This window comes from Aythya marila (genome assembly GCF_965140915.1).
Source record: "Aythya marila genome assembly, chromosome: 20".
Taxonomy (NCBI): Eukaryota; Metazoa; Chordata; class Aves; order Anseriformes; family Anatidae; genus Aythya; species Aythya marila.
This window is the reverse complement of record NC_139061.1, coordinates 7,442,418-7,469,176: the sequence shown is the minus strand read 5'-3', so window position 1 is coordinate 7,469,176 and position 26,759 is coordinate 7,442,418. Positions and strand designations below refer to the sequence as shown.

The 26,759-nt window shown below is 53.0% G+C and overlaps 1 protein-coding gene across 1 annotated transcript; it reads right to left on the bottom strand.

Moving 5' to 3' along the window:
* Positions 1-112: 112 nt before the first annotated feature.
* Positions 113-24,777, bottom strand: CPD (carboxypeptidase D; the record flags this gene model as incomplete). The annotated part of the gene is made up of 21 exons (XM_082776051.1): positions 113-3,044; positions 3,573-3,672; positions 3,993-4,178; positions 4,552-4,683; positions 4,858-4,922; positions 5,011-5,106; positions 5,551-5,700; positions 6,510-6,645; positions 6,912-7,107; positions 8,359-8,670; positions 9,213-9,382; positions 9,967-10,109; positions 10,544-10,646; positions 10,948-11,057; positions 12,025-12,192; positions 13,075-13,266; positions 13,685-14,052; positions 14,641-14,810; positions 15,549-15,691; positions 21,898-22,145; positions 23,996-24,777. 21 exons carry the CDS (start codon positions 24,775-24,777, stop codon positions 2,818-2,820), a joined length of 4,197 nt encoding a protein of 1,398 aa, XP_082632177.1. The 3' UTR covers positions 113-2,817.
* Positions 24,778-26,759: the final 1,982 nt, after the last annotated feature.

The following is a 26,759-nucleotide window of genomic DNA, read 5'->3' as shown; positions in this document are numbered from 1 at the left end:
CAGGCCCCGACCCCCCCAAACCCCAGCCCCCGACCCCCCCGTCAAGCCCCAGCTTCTTCTCCTCCCCCCCCCCCGGTCTCACTGAGGTAAAAAAAGAACGAGAGGACGTTGCTGGGCGTCAAAATAGGTTTTATACAGGTTATTGGAGCTCGGTATACAGGTTTAAAAAACAAAACACACCAAAAAAAAAAAAAAAAACAAACACAAAAACACATAAAATAAACGAGGATGAGAGGCCCTGCTGTCCAGCCTCGCCTCGCAGGGCGGCTCTGCCTCAGGGAAGGGCCGCGCTGAGAGCCTCGTGCAGACAAATGAAGGCTGAAGGCACGGGTGAGACGTGTGGGGAAGCGGCTCCTCGCCCTCGGACCGACAGACGGACGGACAGAAGGCAAAGGGAGGCTGTGGGGGCTCCTCCTGCCCCGCCACCAGCAAGAGCCAGGCAGCCTGGTGGGGCCTGAGGCGTAGAAAAGGCTCCCGATTACAAAACGACCCGACCCAACCCAACCCCACTCGGCTTTAAAAGAGGCACTGAGCGCACTGCCCCCAGAGCTCACACACACCCCGTCCTGCCGAGACTTATTGCTAGTGGGACGAGGCAAGGCCAGCTCCATCCGTCGCCTGCTGCCGGAGAAAACGCTGCCCAAACAGAGCTCTCAGAGCCCTTTGAACAATCAACTTTTAATATAAAACCCAACTGTGGCTCTTGTTAGAGCCCTCAGAAGCAGGGCCAGGGTGGAGATTTGGCAGCATTACTGCTGGTGTGCCACAGCCCAGGGCCTGGGGAAAAGGCACAGCCAAGGACCAGACCCCAGAACACAGCCATGGAGGGGCTCCTTCACAGCGCAGTGATGAGGGACAGGAGCATGGGGAATGCTCAGCCTCGTCCCAGCCCCCCACCCCAGCTCTCAGCACGTGCTTTTTGCCCCATAACACCCCCTGAAAGAGGGAAGAAGGCAGGCTGCAGTCCAAGCGTTATCCTCCTCCTTCCAGGTAGCTGCAGAAAACCAGCAGCTAGCTGCCAAAAATGATCAGCGAGGCTACAGACACAGTTCTGGAGGGGAAATCGACCACCAAAGGGTCCTTGCAAGATAAGGCTCAGCAGTCTCTGACATGGAAGCTGCTGCTCTGCTCCTCCAGAGGAGCCCCCGTCATACGTTTGGGTGCAAACACACTCCGGAGACACCCTGTGCAGGTTCACGAGCAGAGCTCCCTGGGCTGCCGGAGAACAGGAGGAAATCAGGTTAAAGTGTACGTCCAAGGAGTTCCTGCAGTGCTCAGCTCCTGCACCCCAGAGAGAATTAAAAAAAAAAAAAAAAAAAAAAAGAACCAGCAGCAAGAAAATAAGTGCCTATACTCTAACCCCAGACTTCTGCCCAGAAAGCACAAGAACTTCAGAAACTTATAGATAAAGGCTTTGGAAATCAATGTTTCAGGCATCGTGCCCTTCTGGGCATTCCTTCTATTCCCCACAAATCCAGGGCATCTTGAGGATGCGCAGTGCGGCTCCTCTTCCCACCTTCCTGCCAAGTGCTACAGAACATAAGTTGGCTGCTTTCCCCTTCTTCTGCACAGGTCTTCAGCCCTTCCTCACGCCTTGCACCAGGCCCCCGCAGTAGCAGACACTGCAGACACACAAGCAGGTGGAGCTCTTGCTACACACTTCAGGGACACTGGAGCAGCAGAACAGAGCCAGGCCAGCAGGCTAATTTGGTGCCTGCCATTGCCAGAGCTTGACGAGAGGTGTTCAAAGCACTCTGATCACTAAATGGTATTAGCTGGACAATGACAAGTCAGGCAACGGGCACCCCTATGGCCACTCTCTGCTGTTCCCATAATGCTCCAAGCAGTGGCCAGGTTTCACTGTTTCCACCTGAATAGAGGTGGACTTGAGCAAAAGTGGAGTCAATTATTAGTTATTTTCTACAGCATCCACCACAACCAGTTTATCCATCTGCTTAGAACAATCTCCAGTTGCGCTTTCAGACACTGTGCTGCTGTAACACTAAGATGAGACTCCAAAAGCCAAGTCCACACAAATGAGAAACAACCAGGGGTGATGGGGACAGAATTTTTCTTCCCCAGAAGTCAGGAACAGCAGTTCTTCAGAGCTGGCAAGCTGTTGAACTTGGTCAAAGTTCACTGAAGCTCTGACATTTGCTCCTTTCTCCAGTTCACGTGAAGAATGGATGTCATCTCCCCCAGCTTTTAGCCAAGACCCTGCTTGGAACTAGCAATGCATTAGAGAATCTCCACAACCACTGCAGAGCAGAGCAGGCCACAGCATCTCAAGGCAGGGAAAAGCTCTGAGAGAGCAGCTGAGAACCAGGTACAGTCCATTTCTAAGGGCTGCTCTGCAGAACGTGGAGTCAGTGATGGATCTGGCTTCCACCATGTACAGAGTAAGAAAAATGAAATCAAAACAGGTAGAGAAACCACTTTGGAGTGTTGTAACTATGACCCCATGCAGGTCTTGGGGCACTTCCCCACCATCTGCTCACTGTTTTGAGATGTTGGGGAAGTGCAAGGAACTCTGCTGGCCACCCTGTTAAGTTACCTTTCAAACAATGTGATGTGAAAACATCCAAACCTTGACCTAAAATTATAAGCCTTGTCCTTAACCCAAACACAGCCCCTAACACCCACTGATTTGCACGTACGTAGGAACAGAGCAAACAGCAGAGGGAAGTCAGGAGCTGCCACCCACATTTCTGGAGGACACAATCCTGCAAGTTAATGTTTCAAAACTGAACCACAGGGATCCCCCCCCCCCCCCACTGGGGCTGGTCCATGGGAACCTCCTTTCCTGTCTGGGAGGTGTCAGTGTTTGCTGGAGTATAATGTTTCTTCTTCAGTGTCTGTTTCATCCTGGAATTCGTGGCTCAAAAGGGATTTCTTTGAGCCAGTGGACATCATGCGGATTTCATCCTCGTAATCGTCGTGGTGCTGTCGGAGGCGGTGGAAGCCGTCTTTGTGTCTGTTGGACTTGATTGAGCAGACACACCAGATGATACAGGCAGTGAGGACCAAAGCAGACATACTTGCACCTGCCAGAGAGAGGGTGTTGAAATTAATTCTACATTCCCCACCCCAGAAGCTTCTAGGTTTCTCAGATTCTCTCTTCCCTCCTACAAATACAGCCATTTTCCTCACTTCTGTGGCCTAGGAGGAAAGAGCATGGACACAGTAAAGATGCACCATGCAAGAGAGGTGCTTTCAGAGCACTAAAATCCCTTAGTACATCACTGTCAATCCACCCACAGAAACCTTAGGGAAGACACAAGATCTGCAAGGTCCCAGCTCTACGCACAAACAGGTTCCCCCCATTCCAGTCATCTCTAGCCCCACCCAGGCCCCTGCAATACTCTCCCCCCCTTCCTTTCTCCCTTCCTCTTATCTGCTAGCCCGGCACCACTAGATCCAAGGGACATTGGACCAGTCCGCAAGGACAAGCTTATGTTCAGAAGGGAAAGCAGGAGGTGACTTTCCAGTTCAGTGAAAAGAGAAGAGTCACAATCAGGATGAACCAGCCCAGAAAGCAGGGCTGGAGGCTGTGACTGCAACTATCACTTTACCTGCAACAGTTACAACCAGCTCTCGAGGCAGACCAAATATCCTGTTTTCCATGTCAAATACAATGAACACAGAGCTGGGTGCATCGTGGCGTACCAAGACCTGGAGAGAGAGAGAGATGTGAGAGTTCAGAACATCTCAGACCTTACATCCCTCTTAGGTGTCCAGAGAAAAGAAGTATTTGCCAATCAGGGCAGAACCAGGCAGATGTCATCAGAGACAAGCGTGGTGTAGGGCAAAGCTACCACCCAAAACAATTCTGCCATGCTGGGAAATTCTTCTTCATCCATTATAACAAGGTATAAAAGACAACGTGGGCACACAACCAGCAGCTAAACACAGCCAACAAGGGAGATCCCAAGTATGAGCAGTGCCCTCACAGGACAAGGAGGGGAGAGAAGATCTCTGATCAAGGCACATACCTTCATATGCTTCTGTTGGTACCCATCCGCTATCGCATTGATGTTATGCAAACCAGGAGCCAACAGCACATGGAAATAGCCACCTTCTTTAGTGTAAACCCTCAAGCCTTCATTAAGGACAATGGTAGCTTTAGAAATTGCCTTGCCACTCTTGTCCTGGACAAATCCGTGGACTCCCTTATGAACCTGAAATAAAGCATTTCAAACATTTCACGTTCAGATCCAAGAGTATGGCTTATTTGTTACCTAAAACAGGACTTAATCTTCCCCTCAAAATACAGCACTTTCCTAATGCCCTCCCCCTTAAGAAATAAGACCGCACAATATCGTGAGGACTGCTCATCCCACCAGAAGGCAGTTTACATGTCAACACATTTCCTGGTCACTCACTGCCTCTTTTCAATCCATTCCTCACGCAGTCCACATTAGTCTCTAATTAACACAGCACCAATAAAAACACAAGCAGTCTCCACACTGCTTTCTTCCTCTCCCCTTCCTCACCCATCATCCCACTGCCTTCAATCCTTGCCAGAATTTCTTCCCCCAGACTGTGGCTCACCTCCACAAGCATGCTAAGCAGAGACTTCCTGTGGTCTGCCCACAAGCCAGGGAGCTGCCCTGCGCTGGGGAAGTAACAGCAGCTGGTATAAACTGTAATCTCAGGACAATGACCAAACGTAACACTGAAATCCTGTGGAGAAAAACAAAAAAAATCCCACACAATTAAAAAAGGTGGTGCTTAGGTTTTCCAAAGCACAGCTAGAGGTGGCTAAGCTTTGCCCAGACAGCAGAACAAACACGCTTTTTAACGCTCATTTAAAGCTGTATCTGCAAAGATGGCAAGAGGTGTGCTGTGACAAGTTACCTTCATACTTCCCAGGTGACTGTGCCATTCAGAGCCACGGATCACACCCCCAGGAATATTCTCATCTGTGAGAGCAAGAATACAGCTATCAGACATACCTGCTCCTAGCAGAGTCTTGCACAAGCTGGGGTTAAAGGCTTGAACCAAACATACCTGACTTATTTGGACAGCCTGGCTGGCCCAAATGCATCAATGGATGGTTGTTTGCATATACAGATGCCAAATGCTTCAGCGTTTCTTTGTTCTCCACTATAAACAGAAAGATGAGACATTGAGAGTGCAACTCCTATTCACTGGGGGAGCAGATTCTTATTCTACCCCCCCCCACACACACAATCCTGTACTAAACAGTCACACGCATTGTTTCATGGGGATTCCAGATATCCTCTGACATTGAGCGGTGGCAACATAAGCAGGCCTTATATTGGTTTTGGCAAAGGAAAAGCTGGTATACTGTTGTAAAAACGGAAATAATAATAAATCTTTCAATCCCTAGCTAAATCCTGTGAGGATTTTCAGCTTTGTTTTACAGACTTTCAGTTATTCTCTAGAAACAAAGGGCTGAACATAAAGGAAGGCTACAGGACACCACCAGTGGGACAACTCCAGGAGGACAAGCTCTTAACATCGTGCAGTCACGGGGCTAGCCAGAGGCCAGCTGTGCATGCAGGACCCTGGAGGAGTCAGCCATACCTGTCTGTGCTGGCTTATCAAATGGGTAAGTGACAAGTAGAGATCCGCCATCTAGTGCGACAGAGAGGCTGAAATCCTGCTTCAGTATCAAGTTCTCTATGATGGCTTTGGTCTCAGGCTCTCGTGTCCCTGAGTACCGGGAGTAATTGCCTGTAAATGAAAACAACAAATAGAAAAGGGAATTGACAACAGTTTCCTCTGCTATTTGAGAGGCCAGAAGCATGTACTTTGTTTATGGCTGAAATTGGCTGCTGCTTATTTTAAATATATTAGTTAGATTTCAGCAGATTGCACTTGCAACGTTAAGCACCTAGTCCACACTACCCATGGGTGGAATTCATCTGCAAAGCTAAACAAACAATACATCACTATTTCCCCAAGCTATTTACTTTTGTGATACAGAGGGTGTTTCATGGGTGTTTACTTTCTTTTACTGTCACTGAACTGCCACTATTGGAAGAAAGTACTTGGGGATGATCCCAGCCAAACCTGGCCAGAGAGAACACTTCCTTTCCAGGAAGGGTGGAGATAGAATTAATACAGAGCTCTGCAGATAGACCATGCAGTTAAATAGAAACCATGAGAGCGTGAAAAAAGGAGGCTGTTCCCAGGGAGCGTGAGTAGAGAATGTTTCTCAGAAACTTAGGGTTGAAAGAAATCAACTAACGGGAAAAAATATTAAATGTTGTCTGATCTCTGGGACTGTTCCTAAACAACTCTGCTTCATCAAGTCCTTTTCAAATAAAGGACTGCCAGTTATCACCTGTAAGGAGTATTCAAGCTTTGGAAGCTACCCAGCAGCTGTGCTCCCTTAACTCTGAGGCAGGAGTGCTGCTCTTTTTACAGGTGGACCCTGTAACCCAATGACTACACCCAACCCTACAGAGGCTAGCAGATTTCTACTGCAGCCTGCATTTCTACAGCGACACCACACATCAGCTTGCATTAGTTTGCCTTACTTGTGAAGTCTGTGTCCAGATCTCTGCCATGAGCATTAGCGTGGCCTATCTTCGAGGTGCAGCCTCTCTCCTGCGCTACCTCACGTCCATCTGGATTCAGGGAAGGCACAATCACAATCCGCGTCCGGTCAATCAGCTGAAAAAAGCAAGGGGAAACAGTACAGAAAGTACAATTAGTGGGCTTCGTTTCCTCTACACCTCATTTACCTTGCTCTTATCCTAGGACCAGCTGCTTGTATTGATTTCAGTGGTTCCCACTGGCCCCATGGATCTCACAAGACCTTCCCTTTGTGCATGGGGCCACTGCAAACTGCGAGCCAGTATTAATGAGACAAATCTCTCTCGACAAGAACTGTCTCCTTGGGATACAACTGGAGGGAGCCAAGACCATCATCCCCTCACCTTCGTAACAGCAGAGTTCTTCTTGTAGTTCATGCAAAGAAATTCTGCCAGTGCCAGGAGCAGCTCTGTACCGACGGGGGCGTTTCCATGAATACCAGCAACGAAGCGGATCTTGGGCTCCTCAGGCTCGGAGTGGTTGGGCTTGTTGGAGATCTCAAGGGACCAGATCTGACGGAACTCAACACTCTGACCCAGGCTGCCAAGAGATAAGAAACCAGAGCATCAGCTCAGGAACAGAGCCACTCCCCTTGCCTGGCCTTACAAGAAGTGCTGGTGCGGAAAGGAACTGCTGCCTAGACCACAAGTGACACACAAAACTCAGCCACATCACAGAAGAAGATTTGCAGCAGCACTGAACCACATCCACTATGAAGATCAGTCTGAGCAAATATCTGTGTGAAAAAGCACCCAGGTAGAGACGCGCAGGACACCCAATGCTCCGTATTTCTCTATATAGACCACAACATCATTCGAAACGTGGAATGGCTAAATGCCTCTGTGCTTCCTGTGTGTTGTTTTTTTTCCTGTTTTGTTTTTCCTCTCCTCTCTCCAATCAGTGCAGGATACATCTGGACATCAAACTAATTTAGAAAGCACCCAGTTTCAAGGACAAAAGCAGGCCTATTTCCAGTAGAAGTTGTTGCTACAGTCGTGCCTTTAAGTTAGCAAACTGAATGCAGGCAAAGCAGGGAACACAATCGGGGCTGATGCAACTGGAAGGACAATAGAGGCTACAGATCAGAAAGGCAGCCTTGGCACCAGCAGGGACAGCACATGAGCACATTGTGCCTGGTGACAACAAGCAATCAGGGTCCCGGGGACAAAAAGGCCGGATTTATGCCTTTTAAAATTGACAGAGGGTAAGTGCTGCAGGTCACAAAGGTGAGCAGAAGACAACAGACAGCTGGTCGCTTGCAGAAGGGCAGAGACCTTGGCTCAGAGCACATTAACTCAAACACATCTCACGCTGTTAAGTTAAAATCTGAAGGCAGATAGTTTAAAAAGCCACTAGATTTGATGATCCTCATGGGCCCCTTCCAACTCAAGATACTCTCTAAGACTTGTACGCCAAATTTGATCACTTTTGCTGGGAACTTTTTAGCAGGGTAACTGGCATAAAGGATTTGGAAAAGGGAGGAAATAGAAAACAAGAAAGAAATATTTGCAGGTACCTGGGGTATCAATGCTAGGAATACCACCAGTCCCAGGCAGCTGGGTAGCTGACAGCCCCCCAAGGTTTAAGTCAGTAAAATGAGGTCTCGGGAAAAACACGGGGGCCCTGCCAATGTTCTGCCACCATGTCCTTAATCCTGGGGCTCCTCTGAACTCAGGCACCACAGGGATGGGCAGAAACAAGCTCCCCACCTCTGGGCTGCACTCACAGCTCATCATTTCACTACTTCCCTGCCTCAGGGAGGAGCTGAGCATTGCTGCTTTGAGCTTTCACCTGGTGAGATTTGTGATGTGCGGGTAGTTCAGATAGAGGCCTCGGAGGAACTCAGAGAGGTCCTTGTAGGGGCGGTATCGGTAAGGAGAGACTTTCCCCGAGGAGGCAAGCAGAAGGCGCTCCAGGCCGTTTTCAGCAGACAGATCTTTGATCAGAGTCTCAAACTCCTTCTCGTTGGGGTCGCTGGTGTCTGGGGTGTTCAGGACTGGCACCTTCCCCTCCTCCACTTTGGCGTCTGTCCGTGAAAGAGTGAAGTTGACCTGCACCCCACCTTTGCTGTCGACTTCCACCGTTTTAGTGACTGGATCATACCTGCCCAGGAAGAGAAGGCACAAGGAGATGTCAGGGGCTGAAGCTTCACACACCAAGCCACCCCCCTTCCTGACTAGGCACTCAACACAGGACTGCCCTCTAGCCAAATGAAGCATGCAGCATAAAAGCAAGCAGCAAGAACACTTCAAAAAGGGACAGAGAAGTAGCAGGAGGACAGGGAGCAGCTCAGGGCCCTGCATGGCACTGAGCTGCCTTTGGCTCAGGTGTTGCAGGGTTACGTGGCAGACTGGCAGGACAAGAAGTCAGGCAGCTTTAGCCCAAAGAGCAACAAGGCTTTGGCAGCAGTTGAAGTAATTTTTGCGGGCAGCTGCCTGCATGAGAATTTCCCCTGAAGACATCAGGTTATCGACTACTTCACCGCACCACCTCCAAACAAGAGAAGGTTTGTACTCTGCACTGTCACCAGATTAACAGTCCCTGACACCGGAGTAGCACGACTTCATTAACTCTTGACTGGGAAAATCAGGAGCGCGCTGTGGCAATCGTGCAGCTGTTTGTTCCCCGTGCCGTGGCTTGCTCACCCTCGGGCAGATGCTGTGACTTTGTACGTCCCCTGGACCAAGAGGCGCCAGTAGTCCCCGTCTTTGTAGGTGGTCACGGGGTGGTTGATGTCGGCGACGCTGATGGTGGCGTTGAGAATGCCCCTTCCGTCCGTGGCATCCAGCACAAATCCCCAGATGCCGCGGTGAACCTGAGCACAGACCCAGAGCCCTGCTCAGAGCCAGCCCTCACCATGCCCTCACCCCACACACCACGGCGAGAGCGCTGACACCCAGACCCCACCAGCTCCCCGGGAGGCTCCGCGTTTCCAGAGGATCAGCACGTCCCAAAAGGGCTCAGGTTAAGCCCGCCAGCAGCTGGCATGGACAAAGATCACCTGAGCACAATGGGCAATTGTTTGGCTCGTGATGCCACCACAGTACGCTCTGCTCCACGCCTTTGTTTGCATGCCCCAGGTGCACTGCACTACCACCAACCCTGACCCAGCTGGAAATAGCACATAAAGGCCACTAGCCTAGGGAGAACTGAGGGATTGGTAAATAAAATGCCCACACCTGCATCACCTGGCTGCTGTTTCCATAAGGACTTTTTGGTGTGCTGAGGAGGGGAGAGGGGGAAGAGGCATGTTTGGATGGGAAGGATTTCTGTGGAACAGGTACTTAGCCTGGCCAGGAAGCAGCACTCAGTGTGCAGACCAACCTGTTTATTCTGGCACGACTAATCCAGACCCCAAGAGGCAGCTCACACATTTTCTTGGGCATCAAATTGGCTCACCTGTTTAATGAACTGGAGGAGAGATCTACGGTTCTGCTCCCAGTACTTCGGCAGCTCCTCTGCTTTTGGGTATTTCACACAGCCCAGCTCAATGGTCACTTCAAAGCAGTTTGTATTTAAGTAATTCCAGTCCTGCATCCCACCTACAACAGGAATGTAGAAAAAAGTTTTGACAAGGTCTCCTGAAGGCAGAGTTGAGCCCCAGCTCAAAAAAAGATTAAGAAATCAGATACTAGAGAAAGATGAAATCCTAACTACAGCATGCATTTTATACTGAAGTGAAAAGGGTTTTACACAGGGCAAGATTCATGCTTCAAGGGGATGTCAAAATAGCAGACTGATAATCAACCTTCTTGTAAATGCCTTTCATACTGCTGGCTAGCCAGAAATACTACACTATAAATTCCTTCCCTCCAGAATGATTTAATCTGGGTACATTATTGAAGAGGCTATGAAAGAAACCCAAATTCCTGCAATCTGGACTGACCAACGCAGAGTTTGTGATGACCAGATTAAATTCTTTAAGCTGCACATGCATTAACTTGGAGATAATCGAGAGACTGAAGGTTGACTTTACCTGGAACGTTGTACCACTGGGCCCCGTTCGTGATGCCATGTGGAAAGTACTCTGTGGGGTACAAATCCTTACAAGGGCTTCCCTGATACATCTTTTTGTTTTCCTGAAACAAAAGATGTGACACGTGGAGCTCAGTCTGTACTCTATAGCCCTTCCTGGCCCACATACAGCATTTTCTACCACCCTTCAGCTCACTGCTGTGGGCCCCGTGCCTGCACGGAGCTCTCCTCCTACAGTGCCTGCAGGCAGAGCACACCAGCCATCCCCGCATGGGAAGAGCCTCCCACAGGACCCTCCTGCTGTGACCCAAGGAGTCTGCAACATGTGGGTGCTTGCTCAAAGGGCTCATGACAGCATCAGGAATTACCCTAGCAGGATGAGCTGTTTTCCCATTAGAGCTTTACCTTGGAGTAGGAAAGTGCCAGCTGCTGAAACACAGCATCGTCTGGGGATTTACTGTATATGGCTATTCCTTGTTCATCGTCATCAAAGGGGTAATTAACCACCAGAGAACCTGCAGGGGAGACAAGATTTGACTTGAACTTGCAAGCTTTTCAACTGATCCCTCAGCCTAAGAGAGGGAGTTCTTCTTTTCCTCCAAACACACAGCAGCCTTGGCCCAACTGCCGTAGCTTTTCAGCCCTCTGGAATTTATGGCAGGCAGATTATAACATCTCTGGCTTTTCCTAGGCAAGCTGCACTGTGGGAACCCAGATACCACCGCTGCTGGAGAACTGCCAGCTCTTACCCACGCAGGGTACCTCTGCACGACAAAATGAAGCGTGCTAGCACAAAGCAACCACCTGCAAGTTACCACAGCTACAACAAACAGTCTGGGGAATCAGGGAATAAGCTGTAAGACAGACACTTAATTTAGATCACGCTAAAAAGATAATTAAATTACAGCAAATTTCTTAGTTCCGCCATGCAATTCGTGACAGGGAACCCTCAGGATTACATCTCCTTCCCTCCAATTTATGAATACTACGAAGCCTCCAGCAGCCACAGCATTACCACATTCACCAAACCAGCTGCTGAGCAGCTGCTGACATGAAAGGCCATCCCACCTGCCCCATCCTGTAGCAGGCAGTGTGCTAGCTACTGCCCAGTGCTTGTACTCCCTTCAGAGAAGCAGGTGTGATCCTCCCAGCAGGCTCTTCAGCTCCCTACAAACATGCTTGGGGAAGTGGCTTGCAGCCTGTTCCCAGCTTCTGATCCAGCCTCCAGCAGTACAAACTCCAACCTACTAATAATAGATTTGGTTTACCCTTTTTTCCACCCCCCATAGGTCCTCTGGAAACAGCCTCATCCCTGGTGCAGGAACCTGGCTGCCTTTTCTCCTGCCATGCTCACAGACACTTAGGTCTGCGAGCTCTCTGCTGGGTCTCCTCTGTTTAGGCCTTGATCGCAGTGGATATATCCCTACAAACCCCATCCCTCAAAACTCAGTGCTGAGGAAGGAGCCTGGCTGGCTGACATACCTCCATGCAGGTTTGCTGAAAGCACAAACGGGTAAGTCTTCAACCAGCTCATGACAGCAAGAGTTTCTGGCTGCGGAGGGTCTGTCACCTGGAAGAACTGATCTGGGAAGTTCCGGTTCAGGTCGTAGTTGTTGCTGTTATTTCTGCCAACGGTGCCTCCTCTGTCTCCTGAAAATGAAACACACGTTCAGCCTTGTGCCCCGTACAAGTTCCCTTTTCACTATGGAGGTTGTGTCCTTTTGCTGAAGATCTTCACACTACCAATTAGCAAAAAATGGCAGAGAGCACAACAAAGCTGGCTTCCTGCAGCCCACAGTGACGGGACACCCACGCTTTCCTCCAGTGAGAGTGCCCGAAGGTGTCCAGGGGCCGTTTCAACAGCTCTCGGTGCCAGCCAGGCCACAGCTAGCAGGAAGGCAGCGAACCACGAACAATCCCAGCAGCTGGGTGTCATGAACACAGAAACCTCAGAGCCCACCTTCTCAAACCAGCTGGACGTGTTCTCTGTTAAACCCACGTAGAGCTCTAATTCCAGAAAACTGTTCTGGACAGGCTTTGTTCTGTCAGTCTGCAAAAGCCATGCAGTTTTAAGGACTTCCCTGAACGTTTTTGCCAATTTCCACATCACGATAAAAGTCTGTATTATCCTTGGACAAGTGCTCTGCAGACTGCCTGGCTCCCACATCACATGTTGTAAGAGCACGGACCAAAGCTCAGCAAGTATGAGCTGTGTCAAAGGAATGTCTTTATTTCTAATAACCCTTGGGATAGCCACAAACCATAAGGGGACCCAAACAGGGGTAGCATATAGCACTGCTGAAGCGGAAGAGCTCTTTCCAACCACTTCAAGAAGCAGCCAACCACCCACTTCCTGCAGCGCGGGGTCTGCCCACTCATCCCATAGCACACCCCAAGTCCCTTCCCATCCTCCCCGGGCTGAAAGCACTTCTGAGAAACCTTGCTGGAGCACACGAGCAGAAGCACCACGAGCCCCAAATATTGTTCTCAGACCTAAACCCCCCATATGTCTTTCAGCACAGGCAGCACTACCTTCCTGGGACTTCTCGTAGCCATCTGGGTTCATGGACGGCATGATGTGGATCCGCGTGCTCTGGACCAAGTCAGTCACTTCGGGATCTGTGCCGAAGTTCTTGCAGAGGTACTCGATGAGGTTCAGGAGCAGCTCTCGCCCCACAACTTCATTCCCATGCATGTTACCAATATACTTGAACTCTGGCTCACCTGCAAACACACAGCCATGCCAAAGAGACAACAATAACCACTACAGTAACACTTGGAGACATTTCATCACCCTGAGCATTGCACGCTCAGGCCTTTCTGCAGGCTAGGGGGCATTTACTTCAAATACACCCTTCTGCAATCATACCACCAAAAAGGACAAACACTGCTGCAGGGAGAACCCTTGGTCCTTCTGTTCCCAGAGCCCCACCACCAATGCTGATGTCCCCAGGAATGCTCCTTAACTCACAGCAGTACCACCCATGGGGCCTGATCTTTCTAAAAAGCAAGCTGTGAGGAGGAACTCGGGTTCTCTTCAGACAGATTCCAGCTCTACATCCCTTCCTGCCCTGCCCACGCACCAAAGCAAAGCGCCTGTCACTTGCATTTGTGCCTTGCTAGGAAGGATTTCCAGCGTTACCTGCTTCATGGACGCCGGGGTTGTCCGAGATCTCCATGACGTAGAGCTCCCGCAGCTCCACCGACTTGCCCACAGAGTAGAGGCGGGTGATGCTGGGGTACTCGTTGGCGTACCGCCGCAGGAAGATCTCCATGTCCGAGAAGTGATGGTGGCGAAAGTCCACGGGTTGGACTGCTCGGTGGAGAGAGGTTGTGGCCGGGGGCTCTGCCTGCGCAACAGAGGGCGTGAGGGTGGATGGAGGAGCAGGCGTCGCGGTGAACTGCGTGAGGTTAGGGTCTGGTGCCACCACGGTTGGCTGCAAGGAGAAATCCACTACTGTTGCATCTCCCTCCTTCACCTCAATGTTCTCTTTGGTCACTGGTGCGTAACTGTGGGGGAAAAAAAAAAGAGCTGGCTTCAGCAAGGAGGCTCTGCAGCCTCTCAACCTCCACTCCACGCTCTCCAGCTTCTTCCTCCCAGCCTGAAGGCAGTGGGATGTTGGACTAGGGGAGAGATTCACCAGCAAACAAGCTGATGGGGCTCATCCCACTGCCACCAGACCCAACTATGCTGCTGCCCTTGTGGTGTCAGAGGCACAAGTTCCTGTTTATGGGGAAGAAGCCACAGGTGCCTCACAGGAGTAGCAAGTGGCAAGTGACACGTTTACACCCAGATTGAGACAACGCAGGCTCTTACTGGGACGACCCTACTCCTTTCTCTCCGTTTGCCCAGAAGTAGGATGAGGTCGATATAAGCAATCAAAGGTAATAGAAGTGCTGTGCTCCCAGCAGTTCCCCACTGCAGGAGGGCATGGGATGAACAAACACAGCTGCAGCTCTAACCCATCACAGAGTCCTTTACTGCTTCAGCTTCCAGCCAAGCCCCCTAAACACACACAAGATGCTCCTGGAGAAGAAATCACGTAAAGTAACACAAGCAGTCAGCAGCGCGGACACTGGCTGCCACAGAGACCTTACCCCATCACAACTGCGGTCACGTTGTAGGTCCCAGGCACGAGCAGCCGGTGGTAGTCACCGAATTTGCCCGCCGTGATGTTATGAGCGATGCCGGCAACGACAATGGTCGCGTTCTCCAAGCCAGCCCCAGTGATCGCATCCCTGACAAAGCCCTTCACACCGATGTGGACCTGAGGAGAACAACACAAGGGCCTGGTTGAAGACAGGTAACATCAGTGCAACCACATCCTCACCCCGCAATCCTCTCCCATCCCCAAACCAGCAGAGCAAGACAGCTGCCAGGCAGAGACAAGCTGAAAGTTCAGGCAGTGCTTGGCCAGACAGCAAGGACAGGAACTTCAGCATGCACCGGGAAGGCAGCAGCTTTTCTGAACTGATCCTCCCTAGCAAATCCTCTCATTCATCAGCATGGGCACACAACACTATGATCACAGCAGGGTTGCAGGTCATCCTGAGGGACCCAGTGCAGCTGCCTCCCTTCCCAGCCTAAGCTGTCCCCTACCCAACCCACACATGGGCATGCGGAAAAAGCCTGGAGGACGGATCTGTGAGCCAAAGTCTGAGCTGTGTGGCTTGGTGCCTTTGAAGACCTGAGACTGAAGGCACCGAGGCCATCCAGGTACTCTGCATTACGTAGCAACATCTGCATTTCTCAGCCTCTCTGCATCCCACTGCGCCCCACGAGGCCCCTCTCAGAGGGAGCTCTGTTGTCACTGAGGATGTGGGAACTTGTGGCAGAACCACAGAGATAAACAGCAGCTTTGTAGCCTCTGACCTCCACGCAGCAACTGCATTACTGCATGCAGCGAACCAAGCTACAGGAGCATCTGAAGGCAGTGCTCTCAGCCCACCGGGGACGCGGGGCTGTCCCAGATGTTGCCCCCACACCTTGCCTCAGCCCCCACTACCTTCTCAATGAAAGTAAGGAGAGACTCCCGGTTGTTTTCCCACTCCCGCTGCAGCTCGGAGGTCGGTGGGTATTTGCAGCAGGACAGCTCCAAGGTGATCTCAAAGCAGTTGGCCCACACGTAGTTGTAGTCCTGCATCCCACCTGAGGAAGTTAGGCAGAGACACGTCACGAGAGCAGTGCACGGACATCCAGCCCCCCCCCCCAGGATCCACATTCTGCCTGCCGTTCAGCCCCCTGGGGCACGTCGCCAAGCTGCTGCCGGAGCCCCAGGGCGAACAACCTGAGCAGAAAAGTCAGATCAGATCCTGGTGAAAGCCTGTGCTGGGGCAGCCAGAGCCCTCTTTCTCCCAGTGACCACCACACTGGGCCATTCAGATCAGCTGCAGGCCATCCCTTTGGCCTTACTGCTGCCAGCTGAACTCAGGAGCCCAGCACTTCGTGGGTTCATTCCACAGCAAAGGCATCTGCCAGACACAACCTTCGTATTACCTGCATTTCCCAGAAATCACATTCAAGGACCACACAGCTGTTCTCCCAAAAACTCTCAGCGAGACTAGAGGCAGCAACAACCTTTCCTCACCCCTGAGGACTGCCCTGACCCTGCAACGGCCGGGTCCTGCATGAGCAGACCAGGACACAGACTTGTTCACCTCTTCCCCGAGCTCTGGAGCCACGTCACCAGCCTCCTGCCCCATTTCCTCTTGAAGGCAGCAGTCTCGAGTAATTTAAGCAATGTTGCAGCACCTGGGGGCAGCTTGATCACTTGCTGTTAACAGTACCAGAAAACAGGAGTGCACAGAGCTTTTTTTTTTCCACAGTATTAACCTTATCTGCTTATTCTTGCCTTTCAGGGAAACCACAGGTACTGCTGCAAATAAGAAAATGTCACCTTGTCCTAGCAAGTGCCGTGCCCTCATTTACTGAAGGTTACGTTCAGCCCTCAGCAGGCAAATCTGTTTTGTGAGCAGGGATGAATCACGCACCAGCAGGACTCCAGGTCCCCAGGTATCAGCACCCACGATCTGGAGCTCGTTCCCCAGCACGCTGCTGAAGGCTGCAAATACTCAACCCTCCAAACATTCCTGGGAGCTTTCGATAGCAAAAACCCCCGCAAGCCTGAGAAACAGGTTCCAGTCACCCCAACAAACCCCGGCACGTGACTGTGGCCACACAAGAAGATCATTCCCACAGCAAATCAGGCGGCTGTGTCCACGTGGAAGAGGCACACTGCTCCGAATTTACACATCCTGCTGACATCCCCTGGGTCACACAACCTCCTACAAACACAATCCGGGCAGGCTGGCATGCCACAGCCTTGGCCACCGCTGCCCAGCTGGCTCCATCCCAAGCACACAGCGACCCCAGGACGACGCAGCAGCCACCCAGCCCCCTGGGAGGGACCAGGAGGCTTTCATCACAGCAAATCCAGTGCAAAGAGAGCACTGCACCTCATGCACGGGCTGAGATTCAGTCGGGAAAGGGACTTCTCTGTCCTGCACAAGAGGCCAGGGAGTGCCTGAGGACTTTACAAGTCTGGAGCTCAGTCCACGAGGTTGCAGAAACAAGAGCTGTGAATCTGATATGTACTCAATTCTACTCGGCTCCTATTACCAGGCTCAGGAAAGCAGTCCACAGCGGGCTGCTCTCTTGCCAGCAAACGCCACGCAGAGTGAAACAATTTGCCAGCCTGCAACCATCTGCTCCTAGCAGGATGCTAATGCATTTGAAAATATCCATACATAAACCAGAGCCATTAAGCAGCAGATTTAGGGCTTCAACTGCCATTCAAGTAAATTTAGGACAGATGCTCACCCATAATAGAGCAGCAACAGACTAAATTAGCGCTTGGTACATCAATTTTGGTAAAAACATCTCTTGGAGAAAGTAGTCCAATACATGCTCAAAAATTTGGACTGCATCCACTGCACATATTTGGCCTTCACACGGCCCCGTTGCGGAGCAGGACAGTTATTTTTACAGCATATGGAATCACGTAGTTTTCCAAATCCCAGCTGCACAGCCTCTCCTGCCTAGGCAGGAGATCTGGAGGCGTACAGAGACCTGTACAGGGCCTAGCAGGAGCAGAGCTCTAGGCTCAAGGAACTGAGCAAGAAAGGCACACCCAGGGTAGAGGCTGTCAGACTGAAGTGTTTACATTCTACCTGTTCGGGTGTTACCTTGGATAATTCCTTGTATTCAATCCAAATATTTTTTTTATCACAGGCTCTTTTAGCCCTTTTAAAGCTTCAGCTCCTGGACTGGAGCTGACCCCTCACTCCCAGTGCAGGATTGGGCCTGCCCAGAACAAGCCTCTCCCCTGCTCTGTCCCAAACCTCGAGCATCAGGACTGCACTTCAGCAGGGATCCCAGACCTCCTGCAGCACGAGAGCTACGGAGATCACGCTGCCAGGCATGCCTCTGCTCCCTGCCAAGCCCCACAGCAGGCAGACAGGCGGGAGAATGCTGCTCTCGAGTCAAGCCCGGAGCTCCAGATACTGTAAATACACCAGATGCCAGGAGAAGCCTTTCGGGCCAGCCTGGAAGGCCTCCATTTTCCAAGTGCACCGTGCAAAAATCTCTCTAATTCCAGCTGTCGCTGGAGCAGACATGAACAGATAAGAGACCTGCAGCTAAGTCACAGCACAGAAAGGCTCCTGTTGGCTCTGCAGAGAGAGCAGATGGCACAAAGCAAGCTAGAGACACGATCAAAACACAGCACAAGTTGCTTACCCTAGCACAGAACCGATTGTCTTGAAGCACGAGAGCAGCGTAAGCAATCAGCAGCAGCCCCAACAAGGCGGAAGAAGGTTTTGGTCCAGTAGTCTGCGGTCATTAAAACTCAGAGGGGGGTGAGGTCCCAGCCTCCAGCAGCACAGCCCTGCAGCCTCCCGGGGCTCTCAGGGAGGAGGGCAGCGTCTTCCCAGGGCAGCACAGCAGCACTGCTCGGCGACTCGTGGGAGATGGGAAGAGAGGCATCAGGCCCCCAAATCATCGGGCCAATCCTTGTCTCAAGGAAAGAAAAATTAACGGGAGGAATTTCACGAAGCCTCCAAGTGCACAGAAATTGAAGGCTGCTATCTAGCACAGCTCACGCTGCGCAGCTGCCTTCTGCCATGCCCAGGAACCCACAGCAGTGCTGCCACAAACCAGCACGGGAAATATCATTTAGGAAAGGACTGCAAGTCAAGAAAAGGCCTCCCAAGGCTGCCCGCAAAATACCCTATTCAACGTTACACTGAATTCACTTTCTGAATTGGGCTCTTTAGGAAATAAAGGCAAACGTCCACCCACAGGTGTTGTTGTTTTTTTTGTTTTGTTTTGTTTTGTTTTGTTTAATTCATGGCCTCTTCCATACAGCTGGCCTTTCTTCTTGCACTAAGCACCACCCGGCTCATAAACCAGCCGAAATTCCCAATTATTTTCTTGACCTGAACCGGCCACTCAGTGGTTAAACACGCTGGAAGTTAAAAGGAAGGAAGAGTGAGAGCGTGCACCACCGAGATAGCCTCCGAGCAGCGTCCCCGGCACGGGCCTGCTTATCGGCAGCAGCTGGAACACAGGAGCCAAACTGGGCCGTGAGGCAGGGAGCCACATTTCCCCGCAAACACTTGACCTTAAGAATGACTCCGATGGTTTCTCCTTGCCACCTCAGCCTGATACACACACCAGGTTGTTTGCAATCCCAAATGGAAGTTAATAGGGTCTGGCAGCGGCCTGCACTGGTGGCTCCAGGACAGCGATGCCCGCAGCAGCTGGCTTCCCGGCATGTTTGATTTCACAAGATAAGACGTGGCAGGAAAATTTCCACCTGTTGAAACAGTTTGTTCTCGTTTCTTTGTTTTTTTGCTGGCCGTCGTTCACGTGGAGCCTGCAGTCCTTCCTGGCACAACCTGATCCGGGAGCCACAGGCGCTTGCCCCGCACCTCTCCCCACGTGCTCTGGTTGTCACTTCGAGCTCAGCCTGGCCCCGAGAGCTCCCACGAGGGCACCGGGACTTCCCCACCCTCATTTCACTGCAGATTGAAATTCTGCGGTCACCGGGGAAGGCCTCTTGGTCTGCATACAACTGACTCTCTATCTGCTGCCCAAAATAACCGTTAATGCCTAAAACCTCGAAGCGACCCAGGAATTTCACCCAGCACCCAAACACACGCCCTGCCCTCTGCGCTGTCAGTTCAGCTATGCTCTTCCCTGGCTCTCAGCTCCTGTGGGTCACGCTTCTCAGCCTGGGACATGCTCCAAGGGCTGCCAGCACCCTCCTAACAGCAGCTAGATGGAAATTATGGCCTGGGGGAGAGACAGCACAGGTGCCAACCTCAGCACTACTCCCTTCCAGATTAGCGTCAGCACTTTCTCTATAATCTCTGCCTGTGAACCCCCCGCACCAACAGGACCGAGCCCGAGGTTGTGGTTTGTCACAGCCCCAGGGTTTGTTTCCGCAGAGGCTGAAAGCTGGAGGCTATCACACGGGGTGCAAACCGCAGCGATGGCAGCACCGAGCGAAGCGGTCTCCGGCCCACACCTTGCCGCTTCCTGCGGGGGGGAGGCAGCAAAGCCCAGCGGCTCCCACCAGCTGATGAGGCAAAGGCAGCCTGAGAGGCTCGCAGCAGCCACCAGCACACCTCCCGAGGGCAGGCTGGCACCAGCGGGTGCTTCACATTCGAGCAGGAGGGCCAAGAAGTGAACGTTGTGCTGTGAAGCGCTGCTCGCTCTGCGGGCAGGGGAGCAGAGGCCGAAAGCTCCCAGTGCACCGCACTCGTCCCAGTTTGGTGAAAAAGGCAAAACCCCGCAGAGCTGCAGCTGAAAACCCTCTCGACTGAGATGTTCTGGTGGCCGTTGTTATCGGCAAACAAGGCGGCACAGATCATCCAGGATATCCTGTTCCGTCGTAAGCAGCTGCACGAGGTTGCACAAACCTTCCTCGCGCCGGACTTTCCGCAGAAGCAAAGTGAACCTTGAGCCAGTAAACACCAGCAGCGGCGCGCTCAGCAGGGCGGGGGGAAGGAGACACGCTTTTCCCTTTTTGCTAACAGCTATCGTGTTTGAACGCTGCCTCTTGTTTGACCAGTGAAATCTTCAGGAGTGATTCAGCCGCTGCTGAAGTAAGGACTTCCTCTTCCAGCTCGGGTGCCGTGTGCTCAGGCCCAGTAGTGGGGAGCTCTCCTCGCTTCCCAAGGAACACGGAGTCAGGGCTGATGGATGACTCAGCTCTGAAACCCACGGTTTGGAAAGACACCATCTTTCCAGAATTCGTTAGGATAAACCATGCTTGGCTGCTTTGCTTGCTCAGCGCTCCTGCCATCATCCCTCGGCCCTAGCGGGAGGGCAAGCAGAGCAGCCCGGACACAGCAAAGCAATGCAACTTCTCCATATCAATTATGCAAGATTTTTGTTTTGTCCTCACCACAGACGTTGCCTTGCTGGCTGGTGAGCCCGTGATTGTACAATTCCGCTGAGGAGGTGTGGAAATGGTGAAACTTCTGCTACTGACCCAGCCAAGATTTCTCTTCCCGCTAGCTCACGGAGTCTTTTCCACGAGAGCATCTCACTACAAACCGGCCTTCCAATCTCAACACACAGAGCAGCCTGGTGCCAGGCCAGCCACTTCCACGCAGAAGCAGCCTGCTGATACTGCAGGTTATTTGCTCTCCTCACATCATCTCCAGACTGGATCTGGGATCCCTTCTAGGTCCTGCTGCAAGGAGGGGCAATCACTGCCTGTGCTGTCTCCCTCTGCACAGCTCTGACAGCAGAGCACTTCATAGACAAGTTCCTTGCCCCACTTCCAGGCAGAGGAGCTCGGTTAGCTCAGGCCACGCATTTACATCGTTCTACAGTTTTACAGCAGGCTATCTTATAAATCATTTACAAAACAGCAAGGTTAAAGGTTAAAAAAACCTCGCAGAAGATTGACATTGGTTTCAGTTTAATACTGTTTGGATTTGCAGTGCGTTGGCAAGTTTCCCCTTTCCTGTATCATCATGAAAATTTATTAACTGTTTTGAGATCTTACAGCAGCTCATTTGTTAAACGGAGCCTCCTCCGTGCAGGATGCCTCCAGCACCAAGCAGGGTCAGGAAGAGCCCTCCAGTTCACTGGGATCTATTTCCCACAAACGTCTCCCAAACTGCGATTCACCAAACGCTCACTGGTGTGCCTGCGATGCCACTTCACGTCACTTCAAGCTGCTAGAACACATTCCAAGCTAAAAATACCCCTTCACCTACCATCCTCGCCTCGGTGACAAGCAGCACGGTTTTGGATATCACTCCTCGGTGGAAGCACGAAGCATTTCTAAGACTTTGGTGCGTGACCCAAATTGACAGCGATTCACCAGCACAGCTTACCTTCCACATCGTACCACTGGGCACCGTTCGTGATGCCGTCTTGGAAGGTCTCCCCCTCCTCGCCGGGGCAGTTTGGTTTGCCAGTCCTCATGATGGGGTGATGTGAGGCGTAAGCTTTGGCCAAATATTTGAACACTTCGTCATCAGCTGATTTACTGTAGACTCCCGTGGGCCTGTGCGTGGGAGAGTCATCGTAGGGATAGCTTGCAACCACTGAGCCGCCGTGAAGATTGCCGGAGAGCAGGAACCTGGGGTTGGGAAGGAGAAGGAAAGGAGTTGTCACTGCAACACCGAGAGAGAAGCCAGCTACAGCCCTCCAACCAGACATCCTGCTGCCTTCCCACCCAAACCGAGCTCTCCACAGCCTCCAAACCCTCTTCGGGATCAAGCAAGCGAAAAGGGCCCACGGGAAGAGCTGCCCAGCAGCAAGTTTTGGAAGAGTAACCGCTCAGACCCTTCCATGCAAGGAGAACTCCTGCTGAGCTGCAGCTACACCAAGGTTACATTACAGACACGCGCTCCTCCAGCCCTGAGGCCACTGTTTGACAAAATCTTTTTGTTAACAGTTTCCAAACTGTTCTGGGAGACAGAGCCCCTCACTTCAACGCCAGCCCCAACGCAGCACGCAGGATTCTTGGAGCATCTGAACAATGTCCAAGTGGGAGCACGTCTGGGACGTCAGATTTTTGCGATAAACCAACTGTCAGGACTGGTTTATTTGCTCCCCAGACCGACATCTGGCAGTACTGGAGATGAAGCAAGTTTCTTCCTCCAGCCTAAGATGAAGCCCTCAAAGTCTGTGATAGACACAGCGCGATGTGCACAGCGTCTCGCTGAGCTCTGAGCAGTGCTCGATATGCACAACAGAACTGCCTTGCATAAATAAAATCTGGACGAGTGACAGAGCTGTTAAAATCTTGAAAAAACAAGTGCAGAAAGTACAACAGCACGGCATGCCCTACATTGCGCCTTAATTTGATCACGGGCACTCAAAGGAGTAATTGTCTCTATTCTCCTTCTTTTCACTAAATACAGCATGGAGGCAAAGAGAGCTTTACTTCTCTTTTGGCCAAACATGATTCGATTTCTGAGCAGAGGCAAAGTGACCCATACCTTTGCCTTGCTTAAAAAGGACATGTGAATTGCAACACTATCTTTTTTTTTTTTTTTTAAATCAAACAGTTCTGTTTACCCACTCCCTTCAGTACCAGTGGCTACGTTGGTGTAACAAGTGGAGCAGCAATGCCTGGTGCTGCCAGGCAAAGGGACGCACAAGGCGCTGTTTTCTTCATGTTTTGGCCTGGCTTGCATGAAAAGACAGCGCAAGGTATTTCCAAAATGACACCAACAACGTGCCCCTTGTAACAAGTTCTGAACTGAACCAAATCTGGAGGGCTCCTAGCGCACGCTGGTGCCTGAGAGCTGTCCTAACAGATCCTTAGGACAAGCAAGTTACCGGAGCAGTTCACAAGTTCTAGAGCAACGATCCCGATGGGTGCTGCCATCTGCTAAGTTTCACTAAAGATAATTCCTCAGACAAATTTTGCTCCCCACAACAACCAAGCACGGCCAACAGCCCCCAGCACACCGCGCTCAGCTTTCCTCTGTCCCTTTTTCGGGCAGGGCGCAGAGCCTGTTGCAGCGCACTGCTCCCAGCCGATGGGACTCACGCTCTGGCTTTCCACAACCGTGCACGCATGTGCTCCGTGCTTCGGACACGGCACCCAAGGAAGCTGGCAGAGCGAGCACAGTGCCAGCACCCAGGCCTGAAGGCTGCGGGGCCAGCCTCCCCAGCACTGCCTCCCCAGCTCAGCAGCCTCCCAGCCCTCTCCCCCTTCCTCCAGGCAGGAAGGGAAGCACGAAGGGAGCACTGGGGGCACTGATGGCTTGGCCAAGCTGGAGAAGAGCATGCGAGCAGCATCCCCTATCCGAGGACAGTGATGCTGGGGGCTGCGGAGGCTGAGCCCAGGCAGGCAGGCACAGAGCAGAGGCAGCACCCTGCGGGCCAGGCAGCAGCAGGAGGAGGGCTCTGCCCCTCCTGGAGGTCTGAAGGACACCCGAGGAGAGCCCAGGGGGGTTCCCTGCGGGCCACACTCACTTGTTGCGCCGCATCCAGGCGATGAGGGCTCGCACCTCGGGCACTGGCTCCAGGTCGGGCTGAGCGCTCCCAAACTGATCGGGGAAGCTGCGGTTGAGGTCCCGGCCGCGGCTGTTCTCCCGGCCCCCCGGCTCTCCTCCTCCTTCACCTCCTCCTCCTCCTCCGCAGTCTCCCTCTCGGGCACGCTCGAAGCCGTCGGGGTTGAGGCTGGGCAGCAGGTACAGGTCGGTGGTGTTGAGCAGGCGGCCCAGCCGCTCGTCCCCTCCGGCCCAGCCCCGCACCAGCTCCTGGGCCAGGCGCAGCAGCAGCGGCCGGGCCAGGGGCTCGTCCCCGTGCATGTTCCCCACCAGCTTCACCTGCGGCCGGCCGGGCAGCGGCCCCCCCCCTGCTTCTTCCTCCCCCTCCTCCTCCTCCTCCTCCTCCTCCTCCTCCTCCTTTTTCTTCTTCTCCCCGTCCTGCCGGGCCTCGGGCAGCTCGGGCAGCCCGGCCGTCAGGCGCAGCACCCACAGCGGCCTCCCCTCCACCGAGCGGCCGATGCTGAAGAGCCGGGCCAGCCCCGGGGGGGCTTCGGCCACCAGGTCCCGCAGCGCCTGGCCCAGCTCGGCGGCGTGCAGGTACCGCAGCTCCCCCCCCACACCCCCACCACCCCCACCACCCCCTCCTCCGGCCGCCGCCGCCTCCGCTTTCTTGATATGAGCAGCACGGAGAGGCTCTGGCAGCAGGCACACGGATAAAGCCGCCCAGAGCAGCGCCCGGTGCAGCCCCCGCGCTGCGCCCGCCATGGCCCCGCCGCCACCGCCCGGCCCGGCCCGGCCCCGACCCCAGCCCCGGCTCCGGAGCCGGGAGGAGGAGGTGGAAGAGGGGGGGCGGGGCCGAGGTGCTGTCGCTCCGCCCCTCCTGGCCAATGAGCGGGCGCCGATGGGGAGGGAGGGGAGGGGAAAAGGGGAGGTTGGCCAATGGGAAGGGGAGGGGAGAGGAGCGTCACGGAGAGGGGGCTCAGCGGCGCCCCCTGGTGGGAGGAGCGGGGAGGGTTGGGGGGGTTTTGAGGGGTTTGGGGGTTTTTGTGGGTTTTGGGGGTTTTTGTTTTTTTTGGGGGTTCTGCGGCCTTTGGGCAACCCAAAAAGGCCCCGCGTGTGGCCGGCCAGCCCTGCCCCAGCCCCCCGCCCCGTGTGCTGCTGGAGCAGAGCCCCCCGGAGGTATCAAAGTGAAGGCAGGGAGCTGCAAACGGAGCCGAAGCCGAAGAGGAGGAGGAAGGTGCGGGGTGGCTGCCTGCCCCGGCACAACAATAAGGGGTTCAGGTGTGGCTCTGCTGCCTGGCTGCCCGCAGGGGAGCACAGCTGGGGCTTGTCCTCGCTGCCCCCCGGCACCCAGCCCTGACCCCGGGGGGTTACGGGTCACCCAGCACGGTTAGGTGTTGTTACAGGCACCCCAGCACCGTTAGGTGTTCTTTAGGACATCCCCGCACCCTCAGGTGTCATCACGGGCACCCCAGCACCATTAGTTGTCATTACTGGCATTGCAGCACGGTTACGTGTCGTTACAGGCACCCCAGCACCCACGGGTGTCGCGTACAGCGCTGCTGTGCCGCGGGCTATGGCAGAACAGTGCCAACAGGATACGTACCCGAGAGGCTTTATATAAATACCACTCTGGGGGTTCCGCCATTCAGATCTTCGCGGCTTCCTTTTGCCAGGGAGGCGAAATGACAAGGAATAACCAGCACAGTAACTTACTCTGCACAAAGCGCCGAGAGCGGCCCTGTCCGGCAGCGGGGCTCATCAATTCCTGTTTAACTTTTCGGCAGTATCTCCTACACACATCTGCTTCCCAGCTCCGGCATTTCCTGTCGGGGATACAAGCTCTGAGCCTAGAGCATCAGGCTGCGGTCTTCAGGGCGACCGTCAGCTGTTGAACCTTTGATCTCACTGCGTCCAGGGATCCCCTGCACGACAGAGCAGATGATGCGAACTTGTGTGTAAACCACGCGTGGTGCAGCATCGGAAGGGCTCTGAGGAAAAGGAGAGTAAATTGGCTTCTCTTCCTCGGGGCTCATCTGCACTGCATAGTCATTACGAAGGAGATGAGCAGGGAACAGGGATTATCCATCAAAGAGATGTCCCCGATCTAATTAAACTGGGAAAGCTGAAAGAGCTGGGTCACCAGGGTGTTTTTAAACCAAAAGGGAGAAGGAACATCACCAGGGAATTTGGCAGCCTCACAAGTGGTCACAGTTACCTAGGTTTAAGTCCTTCGTCTACAAATAAATCACTCTGGATTTACACAGAGTAACTGAGCTCATTTCCCTTTTTAGCTGATAAAAGCCCGCTTGTCTGGAATTTCAACAAACCAATTGTAAAAGCAGCATGTGGCAGAGGACTGACTCACCCCGTCATTTTCTCTGCAGCCACTAACAACAAAACCTCCACGCTTCCTTGGGCCAGCCTAGGAGCTCGGCCTGCCAGGCCCCTGGGTGAGCATGACCACAGGTGAGGGACTGACCTGCGGGACTCCTCCAGCTCTGCTCCGTGCTCCTGTGTGCAGGGAGCTGCAGCCCTGGCACACCACAAGGCTGGTTATGTGGGGGCTGTGGCTTTTGCCTTACAACACCCTCCGTGGTGGTTTCAGCCCCTGAGGTTTCCTCCTGAAGACTGGCAGCGAGTGGCTCCCCATCAACCAGCAAGATGGAGCAGCTGGGGCTTTGCGGATTCCTCGCCCAGGGAACGGGGGATGACTCCACGGCAGGGAAGTTCAAACTGCTCGTGTT